Source organism: Cloeon dipterum, chromosome 4, assembly GCF_949628265.1.
Source record: "Cloeon dipterum chromosome 4, ieCloDipt1.1, whole genome shotgun sequence".
Lineage (NCBI taxonomy): Eukaryota > Metazoa > Arthropoda > Insecta > Ephemeroptera > Baetidae > Cloeon > Cloeon dipterum.
Genome location: NC_088789.1, coordinates 12,194,812 through 12,219,243, shown reverse-complemented (window position 1 = coordinate 12,219,243; position 24,432 = coordinate 12,194,812). Strand labels below are relative to the sequence as shown.

General features: G+C 35.6%; 2 protein-coding genes across 4 annotated transcripts; both read left to right on the top strand.

The window, feature by feature from the left end:
* Nucleotides 1–4,460: 4,460 nt before the first annotated feature.
* Nucleotides 4,461–11,581, top strand: LOC135943326 (nose resistant to fluoxetine protein 6-like). 3 transcript variants are annotated; one of them, XM_065489804.1, is made up of 13 exons: nt 4,479–4,587; nt 4,672–4,707; nt 6,060–6,292; nt 6,357–6,550; nt 7,450–7,529; nt 7,583–7,776; nt 7,839–7,996; nt 8,059–8,227; nt 8,539–8,732; nt 9,316–9,632; nt 9,833–9,975; nt 10,029–10,137; nt 10,198–11,581. In XM_065489804.1, the coding sequence occupies exons 1-13, from the start codon at nt 4,497–4,499 to the stop codon at nt 10,227–10,229; spliced, it is 1,950 nt and encodes a 649-aa protein (XP_065345876.1). In that variant the 5' UTR covers nt 4,479–4,496; the 3' UTR covers nt 10,230–11,581. The 3 variants fall into 3 exon arrangements, with proteins under 3 accessions (XP_065345875.1, XP_065345876.1, XP_065345877.1); XM_065489803.1 differs by having other exon boundaries at nt 4,461–4,707; XM_065489805.1 differs by lacking the exon at nt 6,060–6,292 and having other exon boundaries at nt 4,480–4,707.
* Nucleotides 11,582–16,354: 4,773 nt separating this feature from the next.
* LOC135943650 (nose resistant to fluoxetine protein 6-like) lies at nt 16,355–21,763 on the top strand. Its single transcript, XM_065490297.1, is given in 12 exon segments — nt 16,355–16,655; nt 16,955–17,214; nt 17,269–17,477; nt 17,537–17,607; nt 17,681–17,871; nt 17,934–18,111; nt 19,678–19,835; nt 19,922–20,115; nt 20,177–20,312; nt 20,372–20,561; nt 20,618–20,760; nt 20,818–21,763. Coding segments are annotated over 12 exon segments (2,019 nt in total). The 5' UTR covers nt 16,355–16,477; the 3' UTR covers nt 20,929–21,763.
* The last annotated feature ends 2,669 nt before the right edge of the window (nt 21,764–24,432 follow it).

Below are 24,432 nucleotides of genomic sequence, written 5' to 3'. Positions count from 1 at the left end.
TCTGAATAAGAGGCAGTCAGCCAGACAGGACATTCTTATTACCTTTTTTATGTCTATCAGTACGCTTTTTATGCTTGCGCGCCGCGCACATATTGTTTTGCGAAAGACTACAATTTTAAATAAATCTTTGTTCGGGCAGACAAAGGAAAAAGTACTGGAGCTAAAAATTAATCCAAAAAGACAATTAATTCACCCTAAGATTTCGAGAAAATCGAGAAGATTAACGGACGAATTACATTGTATGTTTACTCAATAGTTTCAATGCCTCATTGTCAGTGGAAGAAGCCAAGTCAAGAGAAACCACCATTATTTAGTCATCGCACCAAATGCTTATAATTAAACGCTAGACATAGCTCTCATGACATTTTTTATTCACGCATGCTGGTAAGGTGCAAAAAAGCAGGTATATAGTAGGCATTTGAACTACTTTCGCAATCCTCGCAAACACAAACATGCTCGTCTGGTATACTGGTTTTACCTGAAATTGGAATGCCTAAAAAAGGTAAAAATGGAGTGCCGAAAACCTTGCGAATGAATTGTGGAGTGCCCAGTGCCCGAAAATGTGGTACTAGCGGCGGTCACCAATAACTTCTGATAAAGGGTTGTTCCCAGAGTACCGAGCGTTTAATTGTGAAGGCTCAATTGAGTAAATTCTTGTTTTAATTGGAGTTTTTCCGCAATTCAATTCTAATTGTTTTGTTCATTTCGTTTTCTGTTAAAATGTTAATTTGTTAGAGTTTAAATTTGATATTATTGTTAAGAATTTTATTCGGATTTCGATTTCAAATCTGTTTAAGGTCCTTGTGTTCTGTTTGTCGTAATCGACACGTGACTTATTGATAAAAGAAGAACTGTTCAAGACTCTATTTTTTACCCTCTTGCCTAAATTAGCATTGTGCGCCTAGAGCGTTTAATAATTTTCTATTCTCATATAATAATGCGTAACATTTAAATTTTTCCAAACGATTCGATTAAAAATTTCATTTCCATCATTTCTAGAATAAAATTAAATATGAGGTTATGCATCGCTGCAGGAATTTTTAAAATAAACATTTAAAATTCATTATAAATTTATTAAAATTTTAGTAATATGAATTATTATATAATTCAATGAATTATTTTAAATCTTGAATGTAAAGAGCTTGAAAAGTCTATTATTAATAAAACTGTTATAAGCAGCAGTCTCTGAAAGTGAACATTTTTGGAGAAGATTGTCAGCAAAAAAGTTAGTGTTAGACAGCTCATATGCAAGTCTTAATTTCATGAATTTTGTCAATGCTTTTTTGAGAAAACGAGATTTGGAATATTCTAACTTATTTAAGTTGGTCAAAGAAAGATATGGCCTGTATGCCTCCCAAATCGATGGGGGTTTTTTATGGCACCCCGGGCCGGAAAAATGCCTGTTTTCTAAAAAGACATGTTTTCACCAGGAACGCTTTGTCACGACTATCATTATGTTTAATGTAATAATAAGAAATAACATAGTAAGGCCGGTCTCGATTGTAAATGTGTGTTCTGTGATGAATATGTGAATTTCTACCAGTTTTTGAATTGTGAGTAGATCCCATTGCGTGCTAGTGTGCTGTAATATTTGATTCATGTCTATATCTATTGTACACCATTGGTGTTTCTTTAAACAAATAATAATGAAACTGACATTAGCACAGACCTGAAAATGCTTGCCCCGCTATACTGAACCACTGACTAAGGGTAAAAATCAGATCTTGTCCGCTCTGAAAAGGTAGTGCATTTCATTATTTATGCATTTAAGCAGGAACTTAGTGCATATTTTAATATATAGCATTTATTTATTTAAAATGAAATATATCAAATGAGGCTCAAACGGCTGTAATTTGTTTTCATCATTGGAGTAAATTATTAAATATAGACCATCGCCACAAACCTACTCTTCCAACTCGTTTTACTAAAAAAATTTAATTCTTAATCACAAGTTGCACTGTCACGATCACTATTTCCTTGGGCTGAAGGCACCATTAGTTTAAGTGCCTCAAATAAATGAAATCACTGTCAGCTCTAATCCCCCAGCACACAAGAAAGATAATGATCTCTTACAGTAGAGTAAGCAACAACTACTACTGTCACTTAAATTGTCGCAGGTACAAGAATGTTTTTCTGTTCATCTACTTGAGCTAGTATGTATGAATGAACAAGACCGTAATGAAAGACGAATTCAATTTAAATACATATTAAGTCGAAAATTTTCACACACAGCCCTCCCTCGTATAGAAGTGATCAATCACCATACTATAAATTATCATGAAAAAGGTGAGAAACGAGTCTCATGAAAACTTGTATGACAGCAGTTTTTGTTGATCATTATAGTACAGATGATTAACTCTTTAAGATGCTTTGATATTAAGGCCTTGATTTTATTGTATTACTATCACTTTCAGTATACATGTATAAAACAATGGATGGGTTTTTGATAGTTTGTACGTCAGCGTGAATTTAACGAATTTTTAAACGAGAAATTCCCTCTCCAAAAATGTGAATTTATATCATTATAATTATTTTTGAAATTGCTTTGTGTTCAATTTGACTGAGTTGCCAGAGTTACATTATAGTCTTAATTGGAGCTCTGATGAAATTGAATTAATTTGCGCACCGCATTTATTTAGTTTCAAATCAAGTTTGAGTCATCGTCATCACACTGTGGAAAATGGTTTGCCTGATCAAATTGGGAGGCCCAATTGAACATTAATTTTTTTAAATTTCAAATCTTATTATTCATATGATCTTGGATTCCTAAAAAATGCTAGTTTATAGCTGCAAGGATTTCTATAATTAATTAATAAACAATTTAATTAATATTTATGCTTATTTAGCTTCTGCAAAGTCAACACTGGAATAGTTAAAATTTGATAAAGTAATGCAGCAATGGAACCAGCTCGCATTGTTAGGCATTCTCAAGTGTCAAATGTCAAAGCAGTGGAAAATATTTGAGCAGTTCGGGGATCTAATATTGGCTGCCCATAATATCAGATATGGCAAAAGGTGGTTAGTTGTTTGGGGAAGGGGTGAAAAACGACCTCTCAGAAATTGGAATAATTCTTCATTTTATCAATAAGTAAGTCACTTGACGACCATGATAACAATGATAACAGATCACTTGGAAGAATAGGATAATTGATCACTTGGATAATAGTATACTTGTCTGCTTGGACCTTAAACAGAGTTTAATCAAAATCAGAACGAAATTCCTAAAAACAATGTCAAATTTGATCTCGAACAGACTATTACACTCAGAGAAACGACTTTGATTAACCAATCTGAATTGAATTAAGTACAAATTAAATTAGAACAATAATTAACCCGATTGATCCGGGTCCTCCACTGTTAAACGCTTAGAACTGGTCGCACGCCGGCGAAATCTGATTAAAATTAAAATTTTCTCTCTGTTGTTTTTTCGAATTTCTAACAAATACATGGCACCTAACAATAATTATTCAACAAACACTAACAATAGCTGGAACAAAAATGAAAAAGGAGCAGGAGCTCAGCTCCGCATCCGCAACAGTTGAATGACTCGAAATAATGCTTAAATAGCTCAACGAGCTGGGAGGCGCACCAGCGCTGACCCGCCACTAGCTGGTTTTTGCACCTTCCAGAGGCTTTATGAACTCATTATGTTCTCGTTTCAATCAAAGACCTCGGTGCCGGGAGGCGAAAAGATGTCCACATTAGGCCCAAGCTCTTCTGCGGCCACGCGGGCCCTATGGTCTCAGCTTGGTGGTGTTATTGGGACCCGGGGTGGTCTCATAGCCCACGGGATCGACTGAGCAGAGGTTCACAAAAAGTGGGCTCACAGAACTCGCAAAATACTGCCGAAAATATAGGATGCAAGGTTATCTCTCGACGCGCTGAGCCGCAAGTGTAAAACAATGTTGATTAATGATCACTGTGCACGATTGCCACGGGTAATTTTTGCACTTGGAGGGGAATTTCGTCAGAAGGTACATGCTTTTGCTGTGCACTGGTATCGACTGCACCTACCATCTTTCGCTGATGCGCACAAGTATGAAAATATATTGTTGGTAATGAAATTTGAGCTTTTTCTGGTCCTGCATCAAATATACGCGAAAAATAAAATTTACAAAGAATATAAAAATTGCGGCTTGATGGGTACAGACAATGCATTCTTTGTTAAGAGAAAGAAGATTTATTTTTTAGACTTATTTCTTGTAACGGATGGCGCCAGATCCGAGATTAAATTAAATTAAACTTAATTATTTAATTACCATGATTGTTAAATTAAATTCTAACAGCGCATCGTTTCCAAGAGTACGTGTAGAGAGGACTGCGATAAAACGACGAGATAAATTTTGATTTATTTGCATGTGGTGCGAGTGTTGGTTGAACTGAAAAATGAGGCGGTATTCTCAAGCGCAACAAGTACGAATTTCTATCTCACGTACACCGATTAGTGGGGAGGTGAATCGGTAAGCTCTCTCTTGCTCTCCGACTTCATTCCCAAAATGTCTACTACCGTTACAAGATGCTTTTTTGTTCTTCTCGTTTGCTGCTTTTCCCAAGCTCTCAACGTTTTGCCGAATTTAAAGGAAATTGGTACAAATGCACAGTTGGTCGTCAATGACATTGCACCCTTAATAGAGGATGAGCAGTGCAGGTCAGACTTGTTAATTCTTGCAGATAGTATTGAAAAACTGGACTTATGGGCAATGAAAAGTAAGTAAGCTACCATTTTTTGTTTTAAAATATTCCGTTTTTATTTAAATATTTTTACTTTGTATTAATATCAATCATTCGATTTTTGAAATAAATGATATATAATTCAACCAAAGAGCGCAATTTAATTCCAACGATGTCGATTTGGTTCACATATTAGGAAGTATAAATCATAGTGCATGAGCTAAATCTATTTGACCAAAAACAAATTTTTAAATGTAAATATGTACATTCTGGAATAACATATAGAGAAAAGTAAAAATCCACTGCCTATACTTGTCACTGATTCGCGCTGATCGACTAAGGAAACAGCTATGCATAAAATTTAAAGAGCAATAATTATTATGTTCTCGAACATACGCGCCGCATTTTTTTATCTCTCTTTCGGTCTTCATTATTCGATTCAATTTTCACTCAAAGCCGCCCATCGTAAGTAAATCCGCGCAGTGTAGAGCTATTAGCAATATCAATTTATTCATTAAAATTCCTTATGTACTAAGAATTCTTCAAATTTCGCTGTTTAAAAATAGAAAATTTGATCAAATTTAGTTTTATATTATATTTTTGCCACGGCCAAATTGACCTCCCTCTCAAAGTCTTCTGTCAAGACGGCCTTTAAGCTTTTTGATCTTGTGGTTGCGCCAGGTTATCTGGCCGTACTTGACATTAAGTTATTTTGCAAAACTAGAGTCAGTAAAGTCGAGATTTTTAAAGAGAGCACTCGGCTTGTCAAAATAAATGAAATCGAGAATGTCATACAAACTGGCCGACGCTAGCTTCTTTGCTGATGATTTTGTTGCAAGATTCGCTCTTCCTCTCACTGAAAATTACAATAAATTTTTCCAAAACATTTGGTTCAAGATTTTCCAGATAGAGCCGGGGTTTTTCGACAAGCCCGCGATGGTTGATCAAAGGTGGAAAGCCGCGTTTTATACGCGAACATGTCATGCCTGTCACGGCTTTCACTTTTTGCTGTGTAAAATAATAGAATTTCAAGCGAAGCTCTACCTGAGTGTGTGTAAACTTTGTGATAAGAGCATGTTGTACTTTTACAATTTCTTAAGCTGTGATAAAAACCAAATGAGTCTGAAATAAGCTGCAAAATGCCCAGCAAAGTAAATTGACTCTAAAGTTTAATTTTTTTTTTTTTTAAATTTTTCTTCTGTTAAAATAGTGTTTAATAAGATTATTGATTGAGGAATTTTCAAAGTATCAATTGTATGTGTTCCAATACAATTAATTATAGTATTTAACAATATTAAGTGATTGGCTATTAACGTTGAGAGCTTTAGGAGATAAAATCAGTGGCGTTTCTCTATATTATACAATGACTTTTCTTTATAATACTGTAGTGCTAGACGCCACTGGAAAATGGAACCCAGCTTTTTTATTGGGAAACATCAAAAGCTTAGGAAGCTACGAGGAATGCGTTTCTATCCAGCAGTCAAAACCCTATATCAAAGGAAAATATTGTCTGGCCAATGTGCACCTTACTTCCAATGATGAACAAATAGATTCATTGTTGGAAATAGCCACGCAAAAAAGACGTAACCGTGAAATAACTATGAACAGAACGAATACGCCGGTAATAGTTTTTATGCAACCAATTGGCACCTTAAAACTAAATAATACTAAACTGCCACCATTAGGTACCGGACCTGCTTCCTTCAATGGCCCTCATTCAATTCGGCATATGCGTCCCTTCAACCTGCTCAATTGCGGACGTGCAAAAAGCGTTCGGCTACATTATATCGAAGGAGAAGTCTGCCAACGGCGAGGTACAAATAGAATCATGTTACACTAACGATGCAACGCCGCTTTCTTCTGGAGATTTGGCATTCATGTGAGTAAGCTGTGTACAATTCATGTGATGTGTAACATATCAATTTAATAAATTACCCGTTTCTATCACATAATTACGCCTTACGCCCCCTATGGGTGTTGACCTCCAACAATATAATATCATATGTATTACGTCGTTTAAGTGATAAATTAAATGAGAGTTTCGGAGGAAAATACAATAATAGTTAAATTTGCATATTACAACGCATGGTTCGCATAAATTTTAAGGTGGAGGACTCACGCTTTCCGCATACTCACACTTCTCGCTCTGACAGGAAGAACCAATGTTAATGCCCTATTCTACCGAGAAGTGTGAGACGGGTGAGCTGTGCGCAAAGTGTGAGTCCTCCATAGAAAAGTTAAAAAGCAAAATTGCCGATAATTCTTGCTCATAAAAATAGCATTTTACGTCCATAAAATTCGAGAAGAAAATTTTAAAGTCACGATATATTATATTGTCTCTGTCTCTTACTAAAAATGATCACGTATAGTGTCCAATTTATTTATACCGTCTTTTTTAAAACAAGTCTTGATAAAGATAAAAAAATTGAAACTTTAAAAGGCGTTCATTTAAAAAATCCAAAATAGTTTCAAATTGAAATTTTCAATAAATCTAAATTATAAATATTTGAATAAATAATCTGAAAATGAATGGGCAAAAATGAGATAATTTAATTAAATAATTTCAAAAACGTTCGATTATACATTTTGTTCTACTAGGTTTTGCGGCACGCTATACATATAATGTTGAGTATATAGCTCGCCTGTATTACAAATCAGAGACCTTGTCTTGATTATATTTAAAACACTCGTGTTGATCCTAAATATTCTCGAAGTTTTTCTCTCTAAAGTTAAATATGTGTTGTTAAATTAAATTCTCTAAATTTGTATTTATTTCAGTGGCTGTGTTGCTATTGTTGCCGGACTGGTATTCTTGAGTTCTGTGATTGAAACCAAATTTGGCGTAAAAGAAGATGCAGGTTTTTTAATTGACGGAGTTGCGGAGTTTTCAAATTGTGACTTTGGTTTCTAGGATTTACGTATGGCTGCTTAATGGCGTTTTCTTTGCCGACCAACTGGAAAAAACTGTTTGTGATTTCACATCATCCGGGTGCATTGAAAAGCCTTGACGGCATTCGTGTCTTGAGCACACTATGGGTTGTTGCCGGGCACAAAATCATCTTTACCCTTCAAGAACCGTGGGCGAACAAATGCTTTCAAGTAAAGGTAAGGCTTGCTTACTCAAGTAAATGCTCTATCAGCTAATTCAAACACGATCGAGTACACAGTCGCTTGAGAAATTAGCAAATATGCCTTTTACGAACAACATGCCCAGCGTCGACACCTTCTTCCTGATGTCTGGCATGCTGAGATCATTCAACCTACTGAAGGAATTTCAAGGCAATCGATTTCGGTTTTTCACTGATGTCGCTCGCCGTTACTTAAGGTATGACTGCTTTGGAGGAGTAGTTAAGGAAAATTAATTAATTTTAATATTTTTTATTTTAGGCTAACGCCGGTTTATGCATTGGTGATTGCATTCTACGCTACCTTGTTAACACGGCTAGGTAGTGGTCCTAGATGGGAAAAGTTCGTGACTGAGCCCGGTGAGGCCTGTGCCGCTCATTGGAAAAATAATTTGCTGTATATCAACAGCTACGTCCACAACAACAAACATGTAAGTTTGAAATTTTAACGGAGCATATTCATTGTTATTTGAATAAATTCCATCAACCACTTAGACTCAAATTTAAAAAAATACCTCTGCATCAACAATATCAATTATGCATGCATTGGATTTTTTTTAGGTCAGGTCAAGATTATTTCTTACTTATCGGTCTGTGCCCTCATTGGTAAAAATATGTGTTATATTGTTTTCATCGATTTGGATATGCGACTTTTTTATGACGCAGCATTGATTCAGTATGACTGATTGCAAGCACTCTGTTATTTAGCAGGTTGATGCACATATTAACTCTTTGCTTTCAGTGTATGATCCAAACTTGGTATCTGGCATCCGACATGCATCTCTTTTTGGTCTCGCCTTTGGTTGTTTATGCTCTGTGGAAAAAACCTGCAACTGGAAAATTGATCCTGTTCCTCTTAGCCGCGATACCGATTTGTTTCACGGCCTGGTACACCTACAACTTTGAGGTTTTGCCTACCTATTTGCTCAACAATTCGTGAGTAAAACCAAAAAGTGAAGAGTGGAAATTATGTTTATTTGGGGGTGGAAATTTAAGTTTTATTTCCATTTGAATCACACTTCTTACACATCTGAAACCTTTTAAATCCTCTGAAACGATCTAAAGTTAAAACAATATTAGTGCCTCTTGTATGAACAGTTGAATGCCTAAAAATAAATACCAATTATTACTAGTGAGAATTGATGAATTTAAAAGTTGCTTTATATCCTGTTGGTTTCTTATGTGTATTGCACATTTTGATTAAAAACCGTCAAAATTAAACCCAGCTCTTTATATGGAGCTTTAGTTTTCTTTTCGTTGCAAAATAATAATGATTATAAATTAGAATATTAAGCAACAATTATGTGTTCATTTGACTTTTAGTAAGATCACAAAACGATACAATTCTACAGCAATTCATGTCTTCCAATTGCAAGCATTGAATACGAAATTACACACACTTGAAAAGAAAAGTAATTAATAAATTATTAAAATCATGAAATATAAATCAATCTTTTTTTAACAATCTTACCTTGGGTTAAATTTAAAATATAAATTTGCGAAATTCCCTGAATTTCAGAGATGAGAAGCTGATCAGCTATCAAAGGGACGTGCACATCACCACGCACCATCGAATGGCTCCTTACGTTGTTGGTTTAGCTCTGGGATATATTCTTTACGTGAAAAAGAATCTGCACTTAAGTCTGATGAGCGTGATCTCTGGCTGGCTAATGTGCCTTACAACGCTCTACGTCGTGGTATTTGGTGCCTTCAATATCGTCCAGTACGACCATAAATACGATCCGGTTGAATCTGCTTTGTACGCCAGTTTGCATCGCATCGCGTGGGCATTTGCTGTCGGCTGGCTCATTTTTGCTTGCAATAATGAAAGGGGAGGTATTAAAAACTTTGAAAAAATTATACTTTCTCGAAAATCTATTTCTTTCTTGTTTTTAACTGTTTAGTACAGTCAAGAAAACTCGGATTTTTCTTTAATTTATTATTGACCTTATTTTTAAATGTATTTAACAAGACGAGACCATGTGTTTAGTTTTGCTTTTGTATTTTTTGTCATGCTTATGACTTAATATTTTTAGGTTGGATAACGGAAATTCTGTCGTTGAACGTTTTTCAACCACTGAGTAAGATCTCATACTGCATATATTTGAGCCACTACGTGATTTTAATGGTTGGAACGGCGAGGATAAAAACTCCGCTCTACGCAGACGATTACGCGCTGGTAAATATCAACTTATAAATTTACAGATGCACAATTTGACGCTCTCGTAAAAGATTCACAGCCTGGCCGGTGATTTTACGATAAGCTTTGCAGTAGCCACAGTCCTGTATCTATCGGTTGAGGCGCCTCTTTTTGAAATAACTAGGCTCATCTTCTCAACTCGTAAGTTCAATGTTAAATAAAGCGCATATTAAATAATTTTAATTTTGTTGAATTTTTCAGCTAAGAATGTTACAAAGAAAAAAGAAAATTGAAGATTGGTCACAATTTGCTCAAATTATGCTCTGGTTAATTCAGGATAATTCTAGTTCCAATTTACCAATGGTTGATGAAAAAGTTATGTTCTAAATATATGCAAAAATAAAAAAATTATATAATGATCTTTACATTTGAGAAAAACTGAAATGGCTGTACTCTGGTATTTTTATACATAAATACTTAAATCTTTTATCTGAACCTTTTTAATGTTTTGAACAAACAAGTTAATCTTAATATACCCAGCACTAACTTATTTTGTAAACATTGCAAGAGATGTGCTGCTAAATATATACAATTATAACTGGTTCCATGGGAGGTCCGTTGCCCCATGGATCACACAAATGCTCATTACTCGCAAACACGCTCACTTTCTAACGGCGTCATTATTTCTTTCTTAATAACTCATGTTTCAATATAATCATTAATTTTAGCTCAAACCCACTGTCAAGCAGTGATGAAGAGTTCCGTTTCATCGCTATTGTTTTCGCAACTGGCGGGAGTCACTCTCAAAAAACTATTTTTACAAAATATATTTTTTCAAGTAAATGAAATTTCTCTTTTCTTGGTCGATTGAAAGCTTTTGGCTATATATTATCTATCCTTCTTGTTGTTTTTATGAATATAGGGCCAATATTTTCATTGTTTCTATTTTTGTATTCGGTAAAACAGGTTATGGAGATGTATGAATGCCGCACTTTAAACGGGGATATTTTACCTAAAATTTCCTTCATGCTGCTAACCAGAGTAACCGATTTATTGGAGACAATTACACCTTATACATGAGCAAATTATCCTCCTTCGTGTTTCTGACGCAAAATATTGTAATATAGCAACATGAATGGAAGCACCAGACCAGCCGGGATATGAACAGTATTATTAAAAATTCGATTCGTGTCTGTATGTACGTTTATTGTTGCTTATTCTGAATTGTTCTCTAGTATTTTTTTTATTGAAGTTATATTGATCAGTCATTTCGGTCTTTCCCTCTTTACATGTTTGTAGAAACACTGTCAAAGATGTTATCAAAATTAATCGCAAAAAATGACTTCTAATTACTGCTTTCTTTTTCAAAGCTTTGGAACTGTATCAAGTCTTATTGTATTTTATAACTCGACAATATAAATCAATGTTTTAATATACAAAATGTAAACCTTAAATATTTCAAAAACGTTTAACATATACCAAGATAAGGTTGCGAAATATTAAGGTTGTAAAATTGTAGTCTCAGAATTTGGCAACCGCTGCTTTAACTTTCGATGAGCGCAGATGGTGTGAATTCTGGAATATCTTTATTTTAGAGTTCAAAATAAATATTCTATATAAAAGTAACAATAATTTTTTTAAAGTTTTTATAGGTTTTCATTAATTGAACTCCCCCATAGTTTAAATATATTTAATAAAAATAGTAAATGCGACATATGGTTGAAAGCGTGTTGCTGCAATTTTAAAACTCGCCGACAAAATTGGTCACGTTACCTTTTGCGGTGGTGTTACAATGCACATTATATGTAAATTGGTAGACTCGTAAGAATTCAACCGGTTTGCCAAAATGCGAAGCGATTAATCACACTCTACCTGCGTAGTTCTCCGCCCTCTTTAAGCAACTTTTTTGTGTATGGTGAATTTTAAACAGATTGTAAAGTCGTGTGCGGTTCTGTCTGAGAGCGTTTGACTAAATTGCATTGCTATTTTATGGAGCAGGGGCAGTAACATGAGTTGGTCCATTTCTGGACTTAGCCTCTTGCACTTAGGCTCGTGAGCCCACGTAATTTGGTCGCAAAGATTTGGGACGTGAGCTTTCGTGAGCTTCTCGCTATCTATTCAATAAACATTCTTGTTAATTCTTGCATGCCAATACATCGAGTGAAATAATTAAAAGAAAATACTGCAAAGAAAGGCATAAAATACTAGCAACATATTTCAACAACGATTAATTACAAAGGTAATCTAATCTCTCACCGTACTGAGCCGCACTGAGCACTTACAACATAACTAGAACCACTGAACACGGTAAATTTGCCACAGATGCTTTTCGCACCGGTGAGTAAACTCGTCCGTAGTGCAATTCTTAAGCTCAGGTGGCAGGTCGTTCCACGGTTTCACCAACCTGAAGAAAAATGCTCGTTGACCGAACACACTTCGCACAGCCGGCTACAGCCGTGGGTGTGCTGACTATTGGTGTCATTTCGCAGCTGCTGACCTTCAATGATGCGAGCGCACATCAGCCCGCATCTCCCATTAAATTCGATGGGATCCTCACATTTCATGTGCACGCAGTCCATGCGCTCAACAATGCGATCTGATAATAAAAATGTCCATCAGCACGAACGTAGTTTTCCGACAAGGTATATTAAAAAGGTATTTATTCTTACAGCAACATATTGCATTATCACGTACGATCACAATTTCCTCGGGCATTAAGCTACATAGGTAAAGGGTCTCAAATAAATCAAATCACTATCTGTCAGCTCAACAGTTCCAGCACAATGCCATCAGACCCATATTTAAAAAAATCTCCTGCATCATAAAGAATGTGCTCAGAAAAATTGCCATGTAGTTTGTCCAAGAATTTTAATTAAATTCTTGCAATTAGGGGGCTTCCAATAAATTTAATGAGTGCGTGCATCTTTCAAAGTGACGGCATAGTGGTGAGTAAATAAATTCTACGTGTTGCGCAAACTTTATAGAGTAGATATATTTTGTGCGCGATTTAATAGAATACTTGACAAGTATTGTCTATGTACTGTAGTTATCACGTGAAAGTTCTTGTAGATGATACATTGGTCGTGCTAAAAATAGGTTTGTTGTGATATTTTGAATTGTACAACAAACGTGTTTTCTCGATTTTATGTCTACGGGCACAGTGACAAAATTTGAAACCATGAGATTGACTAATTTCCTCTCCATCAGCTACACTCAATGTTAGTTAAATTATTCGAAACTCCTTAGACTGACGACTCCGTTTCAAGTATTTGGTCTGTTTTGAAGAATGGATACACAGAGCAAAAGGTTAATAATTCTTTGCAGCAATACATTTTTTCTAGCGTACTGATGCTTATAATGTTTGCATTTGCACGAAGAATATAAATAATTGTCCTGTTCTTTTACGTATAGGTAATTACTGAACAAATAGAAGGTACTATGTATAATTTTTATTTACAAAAATACCATTCACGGTGAAAAATTGAATGACACATATGCACCCTGTGTAACTATCTTCTTTAGCAGGTTGCATACATCTTATTGCTTGCAGTGTATGGCCCGAAATTAATTTCTGGCATCGATACGCAGCTATTTTGATTTCGCCTTTGGTTGTCTGAGCTCTGTTGAACAAACCTGCAGCTGGAAAATTGATTCTGTTTCTCACAGCCACGATATCGGATTGTTTCACGGAGTGGTATACCTACAACTTTGAGGCCTAATATCTATTTTCTCCACAATTTTCGAGATAAAAAATAGAACGATGATTTGAAGAGTTGAACAGGTTAGAATTTTTTACTTAACTACTTAAACCATTTTGTGAACTGAAAAAACTTCACCTGAAAATGAAAAGCGTTTTGAGCATTTTGTTGGTGAACTTTTTTTGCTCTTTTTTTCCGTCCTCTCGGACCGGGAAGGGCGCGCACTGCACTGGCACGAATGCTGAAACCCGGGTCCCAATAACACCACGAACGGATAACATGGGCGCACCAGGCCGCACCCAGCCCACTGAAGGGCCACTTGCCTCCGCACTGAGGACTGCATTGAAACGCTAGACATTCGTCCCGTGAAGCCAAATCACGCATGCTGGAAAGGTGCAAACCAGCAAGTAGCGAGTCGGCGCCGGTGCGCCTCCCAGCCCGTTGAGCAATTTGAGCATTTCATCGAGTCACTAAATTAACCACTTGGAAAAAAATATTCCAAACCAATTTTAAGACCCTTAAAAATATTTATAATAGTTTGTGTTTGTTAATTTAGACAGAGAAACTCTATTTTAAATTGGTTGAGCGCTTGAAGACTGAATATTTGTTAAAATTAAATCTATAACAACTTATATTGGTTTAGTTTTTCTTCATAAAAAACTTATCTAAACTTAAAACTTATTAATAAATTACTTTTCAGCTTTTATTGCCCGAATTTCAGAGATGAATACGCACCATTGAAAATGGCTCCTTAAGTTGTTGGTTTAACTCTGAAATATACTCTTTACATGAAAAAGAATCTGCACTTGAGTCTGATGAATGTGGTCACTGGCTGGCTAATGTGCCTTTCGAAGCTCTACGTCATGGAATTTGACCCTTTCAATATCGTCCAGTACGACCATGACTACGATCCGGTATTGAATCTGCTTTGTACGCAAGCTCGCATAGCATTTCCTACATTTCCTGGACACATGCAGTCGGCTGGCTTATTTTTGCTTGCAATGATGAACTAGTAGATAAACATAAATTAAATTAAGAAAAATAACCAGCCCGTTGGCTCGCTTTGTTAAGACATTCTCATGAGTTTCAAAGCAGTGGGTAATATTTGAGGGGATCTAATACTGGCTGCCTTTTTGTCAGAGATGGCAAAATGTGGTTAGTTAAGTGACTCGAAACTCTCAAACAGTTCAACGGGCTGGGAGGCGAACCGGCGCCGACTCGCTACTTGCTGGTTTAACACACCTTTCCAGCGGCTTTTTTAGGGGCAAATGTATAGATTATTAACCAAAAAACCTTGGTTTAGGGGGCAAAAAGTTAACCCAAGCTGTTATGCGGCTTCTCGGCCACTCGGGCCCCAAGCCCCAATGTTATCCGCTCGGTGGTGTAATTGAGATCCGGTGGGCTCATAGTCCACGGGACGTGCTGAAAAGAGGCCCTAAAAATAAAAAAATAAAAATAAACAAACAACATAATCTACTCTGAATCTGAATTTCTGAGAGATTTCACATGGAAAAATAACCATGAGAGGGCTGAAATAGTATTTTTCTAATCCCATAGACCTAAATTTTATGATGTGTTTTAATACTAGTCTGGGCCCACTTCGGCTCTGTCCTTCTGGACAGGGTTTCGTAAGTTGTTTGCCAGGAGTGTTGCCTTTTCTCACATGCTTATTTACCTTTTCAATGACATGCTATAACATGAATGTATTTGACAAAATGTGAGAATAAACAACAATATGTAAACAGTAAATCTGTCTTTCATTTAGTTTTCCTAATATAATTTGTGATCAAATTAATCACCTACATTTTAGGTTGGGTATCAAAAGTTCTGCCATTGGACGTTTTTCAACCACTGAGTACAATCTTCTATTGCATCCTTTTGAGTCATTATGCAATTTTAATTGTTAGACTTGCGAGGCTAAAAACACAAATTTTAGCAAATTACTCACTGGTAAATATTCAATCAAACTGTACAGATACAAAAATTTAAACTAATAAAAATATCACAAGATTAATTTAAAGAGCTGCAGTGACCCTGTATTTATTGTGAAATTCTAAAATGCATTAAAAGTATCACAGCGTAACCGATGATTAACTTTGCTGTAGCCACAGTTCTGAATCTGTCGGTAGAGGTGGCTGCGTGCGAAACATTTAGAATAATCTTCTCAGCTCGTAAGTTCAAAACTTATGAGTAATTTTAAAGATATTAATAAGATCGATAGCTTTTGTATTGAATGTTATGCAGAAAAAGCAAGCTTAAAGATTGTTCTTATTTTGATTTATAAATTAATGTTTTCAGTTCATTTTATGACGTGCACAAGTAAAATATTTCAAACACTAAAAGAGATATTAAATAAATATTTAAAAAAATTATATTTAATCTGAGTAAATAAGAAAGATCTTACCCTGGGAAAATTAATTCATTTAAAATTTCGAACACAAAGGTTTTTCTTAATAAGCCCAACACCTTACATTGCGAAACTTTTTCAAGGTCATTAGGTGTGCTGTTGCAAAAGCATTTCAAACTGGTTTCTTGAGAAGCCCATCTGCCTCTAGGGCAAGCCAACTCTATACAAAAAATGCTCAATATTTGCCACCACGTTCACTTTCTTTCAGTTCCTTCTCTTTCATTTTTGAACGAGCTCAAATTGGATTTTATTTTGACTTTATGCATTACTCGCATTCGCATATGAAGCAAAAAGGTTTTAATGATCAGCATTATCATTCTGTTGGAGGCAAAGTGAAGAGAGCGATGCCTTCGATTTAAATGAGCACCTTGCAAATTATAAAAGATGCGCGTCGCGTTTTATTTTTAAGCAGTCGTTCGCCGGCTGAGCTCACGCGATGAGTTGCGTAACGTTTCTTCTGGTAGCAATACTGTTGCTAGTGTCCCCTGCATTTAGTTTCCACTTCAATGCTCACTTGCACCCGGATTTATTGGGCTCTGACAATGATTTTTGCCGCGAGCAGTTGGAGCACATTATTGAAGGAATTTCCAACCTAGACTTGTGGGCCCTCAAGTGTAAGTAAAGTGGTATTTAACAATTTTTAATATGGTTTTAGCAACTTATTATTGTTTGCTTAATTTAAATAAAATATTATTTGCTCTAGTGAAAATTGTCGAGTTAAAAGTTATGTAACTAAAGTAATAATAAAACACATTAATGTTTTAGTATTAAGAATTTACACAAATTCTTATAAAGCGTGATGAGTTTAACGTTTAAACATTAAATCAAAAGATAGATAGTTTTGCGCTTTAAAAATGAATTGTTTAAAAACTATCCAAGCTCTTATTAAAAATTTAATGTAAGCATTTTTCAGTCATCGATTCTAGCTCAAAACCACAGTCTGGAATTCTCTCTGGAAATACAGTGGATTATGGGAGTTTTGACGAGTGCGTCGGAATTTCTGCTAGTGTTCCACTGCTCGGAGAAAATATCAAAGGAAAATATTGCCTAGCAAATATTCACATTGAACCTGATAAACCTGGGAAAATGGAAAAAGATGGTATCCTTAATATCATCACTAGTAATAGGCGACACATTGAGTTAACAAAAAACCAAACTACGAAGAATACGATGGTAGAAGATATAGATAGAAAATATATTGTGAAATAAATAAAAATTTACTTCAAGATTCCAGATGTGCTTCCGAGTTTCGCCCTCTTCAGGTCTGCATTTTGCATTCCAAGTGCATGCCGATCAGTTGACCTTGAGAGAATACTAAACTCCACACTTTCACACTTTGGGAAATCAATTGGACTGACGATTTATAACGAAGTATTTGAAGAAAATTGTTCAGTCGAAACGGAGATCTCATGGAATTCCAGTGATATAGCATTTTTGTGAGAGATATTTAGGTTGATCGTTAGTATTTTCATTAATATATACTTTTCTCTTTTAGGATAATGCTTGGCGCGCTTGTTTCTCTGGCTTTGGCGGCTACTGTTTATGAAGAGCGATTCAATGTTGAAGGTACCTTAAATTTGTTTCAGCGATTTTAGATTTTCAAAGTACTGATATTAGTTGTCAATTAACAAACTTTTAGGGGGTGGAATATTCCAAGCCGTGGTACAGTCTTTCTCGCTGTCTAATAATTGGCGCAAACTTACTTCGTGCAACACGACGATGGCGAGCTTAGATGGCGTTCGAGCTCTTAGCATATTCGCAGTGATGCTTTGCCATATTTGCTTATCAAACCTTAATCTTCCTTACATCAACAAAAAGGATATTTTCGACGTATTAAATTTAATTCGTAAAATGTTAAGCACGTGTTTAGTTATTTCCGGTATTAATTGCAGACTTCAAGAAGAATAGAATACTTGCCTTATTATTTGACGGGCTTTAGTGTCGACTCATTCCTACTGCTTGGAGGTGCCCTCCGAACTTACAATATGCTTGAAAAACTGGAGCGTAAAAAGTTCTTTTACTTCAAAGACGTGATTCAACGATACTTGAGGAAAGATTGATATTTTTTAAGTCCTTTAATTTTTCCTTATTTGCATTTGTGAGCCATAATCAGTCAAAGCAGCAAATTTCTGTCCAGGGGTCGATGGATTTTGATGAAATTTTGTTTGCGTTAATTTTGCCCTAATTGTACTACAAAACAGTTGAGAAAACTCGGCCTTTCCAATTTTTGCGGGTTTTGCGGGCGTTCAAGTGTCAAAATCTGGGAATTTTGAGTACTTCATAACTTTGCTCAGGGTAGTTCTAGAACAAAAATTACCAAAAAAACCAAATTCATTAACTTAGTTCACTCAAAGACGAGTCAAATGGAACTTATTTTTTGTAAATGGGACCACCACAACCTGAGATTCGGGTGCACAAAGATTTTTTTCCAAGCGCGATGCAATAAAATTCTGGATGATCGACCAAATCTCGACTTCTAATCATCTGATTTTGAAAAACCGCATACCGTTAGACTCGTCTTGACATCCCCGAGTGTACTAAAGGGGAATGAGACCCACCAACCCCCAACCCCTATTTCGCCCCCTTAATAATGTGAAATTTAGCATTTTTTCGGTCGTTTCAACACCTTATCATGACGTTGACGAGTAATTGTCTTCTTCAAACCAATTTATTTACTTAGTTCACTTCAATACGATTCAAACGGTACTTAATTTTTGAAAATAGGACCACTACAACCTGATATTTGGGTGGCACAAAGTTTTTTATTAAGACGCGGATGCATTAAAATGCTCGGTGAGCACCAAATCTCGAACAAAACACAAAAAGGTGGTCCTATAAATAAATTTTTGTAAATACAAAAATTAAGTACCGTTTGACTCGTCTTTGAGTGAACTGAGTTAATAAATTGGTTTGAAGAAGACAATTACTCGTCGACGTCATGATAAGGTGTTGAAACGGACTAAAAATTCTAAATTTCACGTTATTTAGGGGGTTAAAAGGGGGTTGGGGGTTGGTGGGTCTTATACCCCTTTAGTGCACTTAGGGACGTCGAGAGGAGTCTAACGGTATGCGGTTTTTGAAATTCGGATGACTAGAAGTCGAGATTTGGTCAATCATCGTTTTTACCAACCTCGAAAAACAAGAGTTTTCGAAGTTTTCATTTTTTATTAAAAAAATGAGGCAAAACACCATTCCAAATTTTAACGTTTTTATAGCTTCATTTTTTGTGCTCTACAAAATGGTTACGAAAAAAATAAAAAATTTCAATATATTCATTTTCAAATTTGAGTTTAAATTCAAAAAATTAATTTTTATGACCTTGACCTTTGACCTACCACTTTGAGGTCAATGTAAAAGTTGTTTGCCTGGTTGAGACGAGTTTACGGAATTTTAATTTTTGTTCTAGGACTACCCTGAGCAAAGTTATGAAGTACTCAAAATTCCCAGATTTTGACACTTGAACGCCCGCAAAACCCGCAAAAATTGGAAAGGCCGAGTTTTCTCAACTGTTTTGTAGTACATACAATTAGGGCAAAATTAACGCAAACAAAATTTCATCAAAATCCATCGACCCCTGGACAGAAATTTGCTGCTTTGACTGATTATGGCTCTTGTACGTTTACAGACTTACACCAGCATTGGCCATAATCATTGCGTTTTATGCTACTATTTTCCCTCTTCTTGGAAGTGGACCAACGTGGTTCAAAGACGTCGGTGTGCAAATGGAAGTCTGCAATGAAAATTGGCCACTCAACTTACTTTATGTGAACAACATAATTGACTCTGATAGATTGGTATTCAGTTCTTTTTTATGTTTGAAAAGTTGACACAAAATATATTTTGATCTAAATTTAATTATTTTCTTCTCTTTGTTCAACAGTGCATTGTGCAAACGTGGTATTTGGGAGCAGATATGCAGCTTTTTCTTCTAGCGCCGCTCATTGTTTATCCTATTTGGATGTGGCCATCTGCTGGAAAATACATCATCATAGTCATGCTTACTCTATCGTCGTTGTTGTCAGCCTATATAATATTTGAAGCTGATACGATAGTTTTATTCGCATCAATATTTGAGTGAATAACACAAAATTGCATTTATTTATTAAACTTCTGATCATAACTGTCATTCTCACAGAGACGAAAAATTGGCATCCTATGTAAAGTGGATCCACTATTTTACTCCATCCCGATTGTTTTCCTATCTGGCTGGAGTCACTCTTGGAAAAATTTTAAGTAACATAAAAAATGGAAAGGCTGAGAAAATTTCTAAGGTATTATTAATCACCGTTGACATAATAAGATTATTCTTTAAACTAAAAACTATTTTTAGGAGGTTATTTACGGTGGCTCGACTTTGAGCTCGTTGGCGCTTTCTACAATTGCTTATTGGGCATTTCAATATATCAGTCCAGATTATAAATACAGCTTGGGCCAATCTATCCTTCTTGGTGTGCTGATAAAAATAGTCATCACATTTTGCATCTCTTGGATAATTTTTGTCTGTGAAACAGGAAATGGAGGTATGAGTGCTCACAGTAAATGGGAAACTGTACTTATTGATATTTCCAAATTACAGGCCTGATCAACCGATTTCTCTCTTGCAGACCTTTACAATTTATAAGCAAGTTATCATTCTGCATGTTTTTGACGCACTATATCGTTATAAGCCACTCGAACGGATCTACCAGACAACCGGAATATTACAGTTTCATTAAACATGTTAGTATCAGAAAATTTTTCAAAAAGTGACTTCTAATGTAAAATTTGTTTTTTCAGTCGTATGTAGTGATTGGGCATAGTGTGTACACTATATTTCTGTCTATTCCTCTTCACCTGCTTGTAGAAGCCCCGTCTAGAGCGTTAACGAATTACATCATGATTAAATGACTTCTGTGTGTCCTTTTCTTCAATCCTTTTCATAACTCTTTGCATGTACTCACGACGTGTCAGGAAACCAAAATTTAAATCTGATGCATGTAAAATAACGTATTGAATGAAACAAAATTTTCAATCTAGGAAATATATTATGTACATATTATAATGGTAATTTTATAACGATTGGATAGTAACGTGAGAAAAATCAAAAGTAACAATTGGGGTCACAAAATTTCATTGTCCATCCAGATGCACAATTTCAAGCATTTCAAGCAACAATACTATAACAATAACAAACATTTTGTTGTAAACATACTGCTTCACTTTAAATGGGATATATAAACTGTAGCTGCATAAAACACTAACAAATTTTTACAAAGATCTACGATTTATTACAAAGGTAATCTCTCACCGTACTGTGCCGCACTGACAGCATAACTTATAGAACCACTGATCACTGTAAATTTGCCACGCAGATGCGTTTTGCACAGGTGAGTAAACTCGGCCGCAATGAAATTCTTAAGCTGAGGTGGCAGGTTGTTCCATGGATTTACCAACCTGAAGGAAAATGTTCGTTGGCCGAACACACTTCGCACAGGTGCCGGCTATACAGCCGTGGGTGCTGACTATTGGCATCGTTTAGCAGCTGCCGTCCTTCGATGATGCGAGCGCACATCAGCCCGAATCTCCCAAAAGTTCGCTGGGATTCTCACATTTCATGTGCACACAGTCCATGCGCTCGACAATGTGATCTGATAATAAAAATGTCCATCAGCATGAGCCTAGTTTTTCAACAGTGTACATTAAAAATTGGAATGATACAAGGCAACAATTGAAAATTATTTGAATTATTGGATGCCATTATACCAATTCGTCCTGGTCCCGGCAAAATTGCGTAACTTTCAACAACCAAACGCGAATTTCCTTGTTGCAAGAAAAGGTCAACAATCAATTCGACAATGAAAATTTGGGTGTTTGTTGAACGTTGCGCAATTTTGCCGGGACCAGGACGAATTGATCGATAAAGAATTTATTCAACAATTTGCAATAATAAAAAAGGACCTTCCTACAACAAAAATTCAAATTTGGCCAATATTCTCCAAAATTTACAGTGCTTGAACGTATTTTCTTGGCATATTCCGATTCCTCTCGTCGAGATCTGTCCAACGGTGTATGCCACTTATTGGGGAAACTCTTGGTTTTGAAATTAAATTGGATTTCAAGTAAGGAGATAGCCATTACCATTTGAAAAGCACGGTAACTTTCTAGCAAATTTTCTCAGAAAATTACAATGCTTCTTAGTTACAGGTCAATTTAGGCTTTAACTGAATCCTAAGGAAAAGAGTTTATGCATTGACAACAAGCATTTTCAAGGCTTTTGCAGTATCATTCCTCTTTATAAAGGTCTTAATTCTTACAGCATTATATTGCATTATCACGTATGATCACAATTTCCTCGGGCATTAAGCTACATTGGTTAAAAGCCTCAAATAAATCAAATCAATATCTGTCATCTCAACTGTTCGAACACAATGCGTCAATAAAATCAAGAATGTGCGCAGAATAATTGCCATCAAGTTTTTACAAGAATTTGTTTTTAAATTCTTGCAATCAGGGAGCTTCCATTAAATTTAATGAGTGCTATTAGTGCGTTCGTCTTTCAGAGTGATGGTATAGTGGTGAATAAATAAATACTGCGTGTTGCGCAAACTATATGGAGTAGATATAGTTTGCTCACGGTTCAAGATGATATATGACAAGTAATATCTTCTGTTACATATATCCCATGTATTCACGGAAAATTTTCAAAGCACAATTATCACACGAAAGTTCTTGCAGATGATGCATTGGTCGTGCTAAAAATAGGTTTGTTGAGATATTTTGAATTATACAACAAATGTGTTTTCTTGATTTTATTTCCACGGGCAAACGGGCACAGTGACAAAATTTGTAACCATGAGATTTATTAATTTCCTCTCCATCAGATGCACTCAATGTTAGTTAAATTAGTCAAAATTCCTTAGACCGACGACTCCGTTTCAGGTATTTGGTATGTTTTGAAGAATGGATACACAGAGCGAAAAGTTAATAATTCGTTTCAGCGGTACATATTTCCTAGTTTACTGATGCTTATAATATTCGCATTTACGCGACGAATATAAATAATTGTATTGGCAATAAATTAAACCAGGCTTCATCCTCGTTGCAAAAATTGTCGTTTTTAATCTCGACTATAGTTTCGACGTCATCCAGTGGTTATGAACACAGCCTCGAGTGATCGCCTATTTCAAAAATAAATAATTGTCCTGTTCTTTTACGTATAGGAAATTACTGAACAAATAGATGGTACTACATGTATAATTTGTATATTAATAAAATACCATTCACGGTGAAAAATTGTATTACACATATGCAACCGGTGTAACTATCTCCTTTAGCAGGTTCCATACCTTTTTTGCTTGCAGTGCATGACCCAAACTTAGTATCAGGCATCTGATTTGCAGCTATTTTGGTTTCGCCTTTAGTTATCTGAGCTCTGTTGAACAAACCTGCAGCTGGAAAATTGATTCTGTTTCTCACATCCCCGATACCGATTTGTTTGACAACTTTGAGGCTTTGCCTACCTATTTTCTCAAAAATTTACCTATAAAATGTTCAAGGGCAAAAATAAAATAGATTGATGATTTGAAGAATTGAACTGATTAGAATTATTTTACTAAACTACTTAAATCATTGCGAACTGAAAACACTTCGCCTAAAAATGAAGAGCGTTTTGATCACCTTTTTGGTGAACTATGAAAAAAAACATTCCAGACAAATTTTAAGACCATTAAAAAATCGCTATTTAAAGTCTGTGTTGTCTTAATTTAGATATAAAAACTATGTGAATCAGTTGAACGCTTGAAGATTGAAGATTTGTTAAAATTAATTTTAAACCCCGTTATTGCTTTAGTTTTTTCTTTAAAAAAACGTCTCTAAAATAAAAAAATTATTCATAAATTACTTTTCAGCTTTCATTTCCCGAATACCAGAGATAAACATGCACCATCGAATGGCTCCTTACGTTGTTGACTTAGATCTGAGTTATATTATTCTTTACATGAAAAAGAATCTGCACTTGAGTCTGATGAGCATGGTCTCTGGTTGGCTAATGTGCCTTTCAAAGCACTATATGTCATGGTATTTGACCCCTTCAATATCGTTCAGTACGACCATGAATACGATCCGGCATTGAATTTGCTTTGTACGCCAGCTTGCAACGCATTTCTTGGATTTTTGCAGTCAGCTGACTTTTTTTGCTTGCAATAATGAACTAGGAGATAGAAATAAATTAAATTAAGGAAAATAACCAGCCTGTTAGCTCGCATTGCCTTAATAAGCCAAACGCCTATATTGCGAATTATTGTCAAGGTCACGAGGTGTGCTGTTGCAAAAGCATTTCAAACCGGTTTCTTGAGAAGCCCATCTGCCTACAGACCAGCCAACTCTACACAAAAATACTCAATATTCGCCACC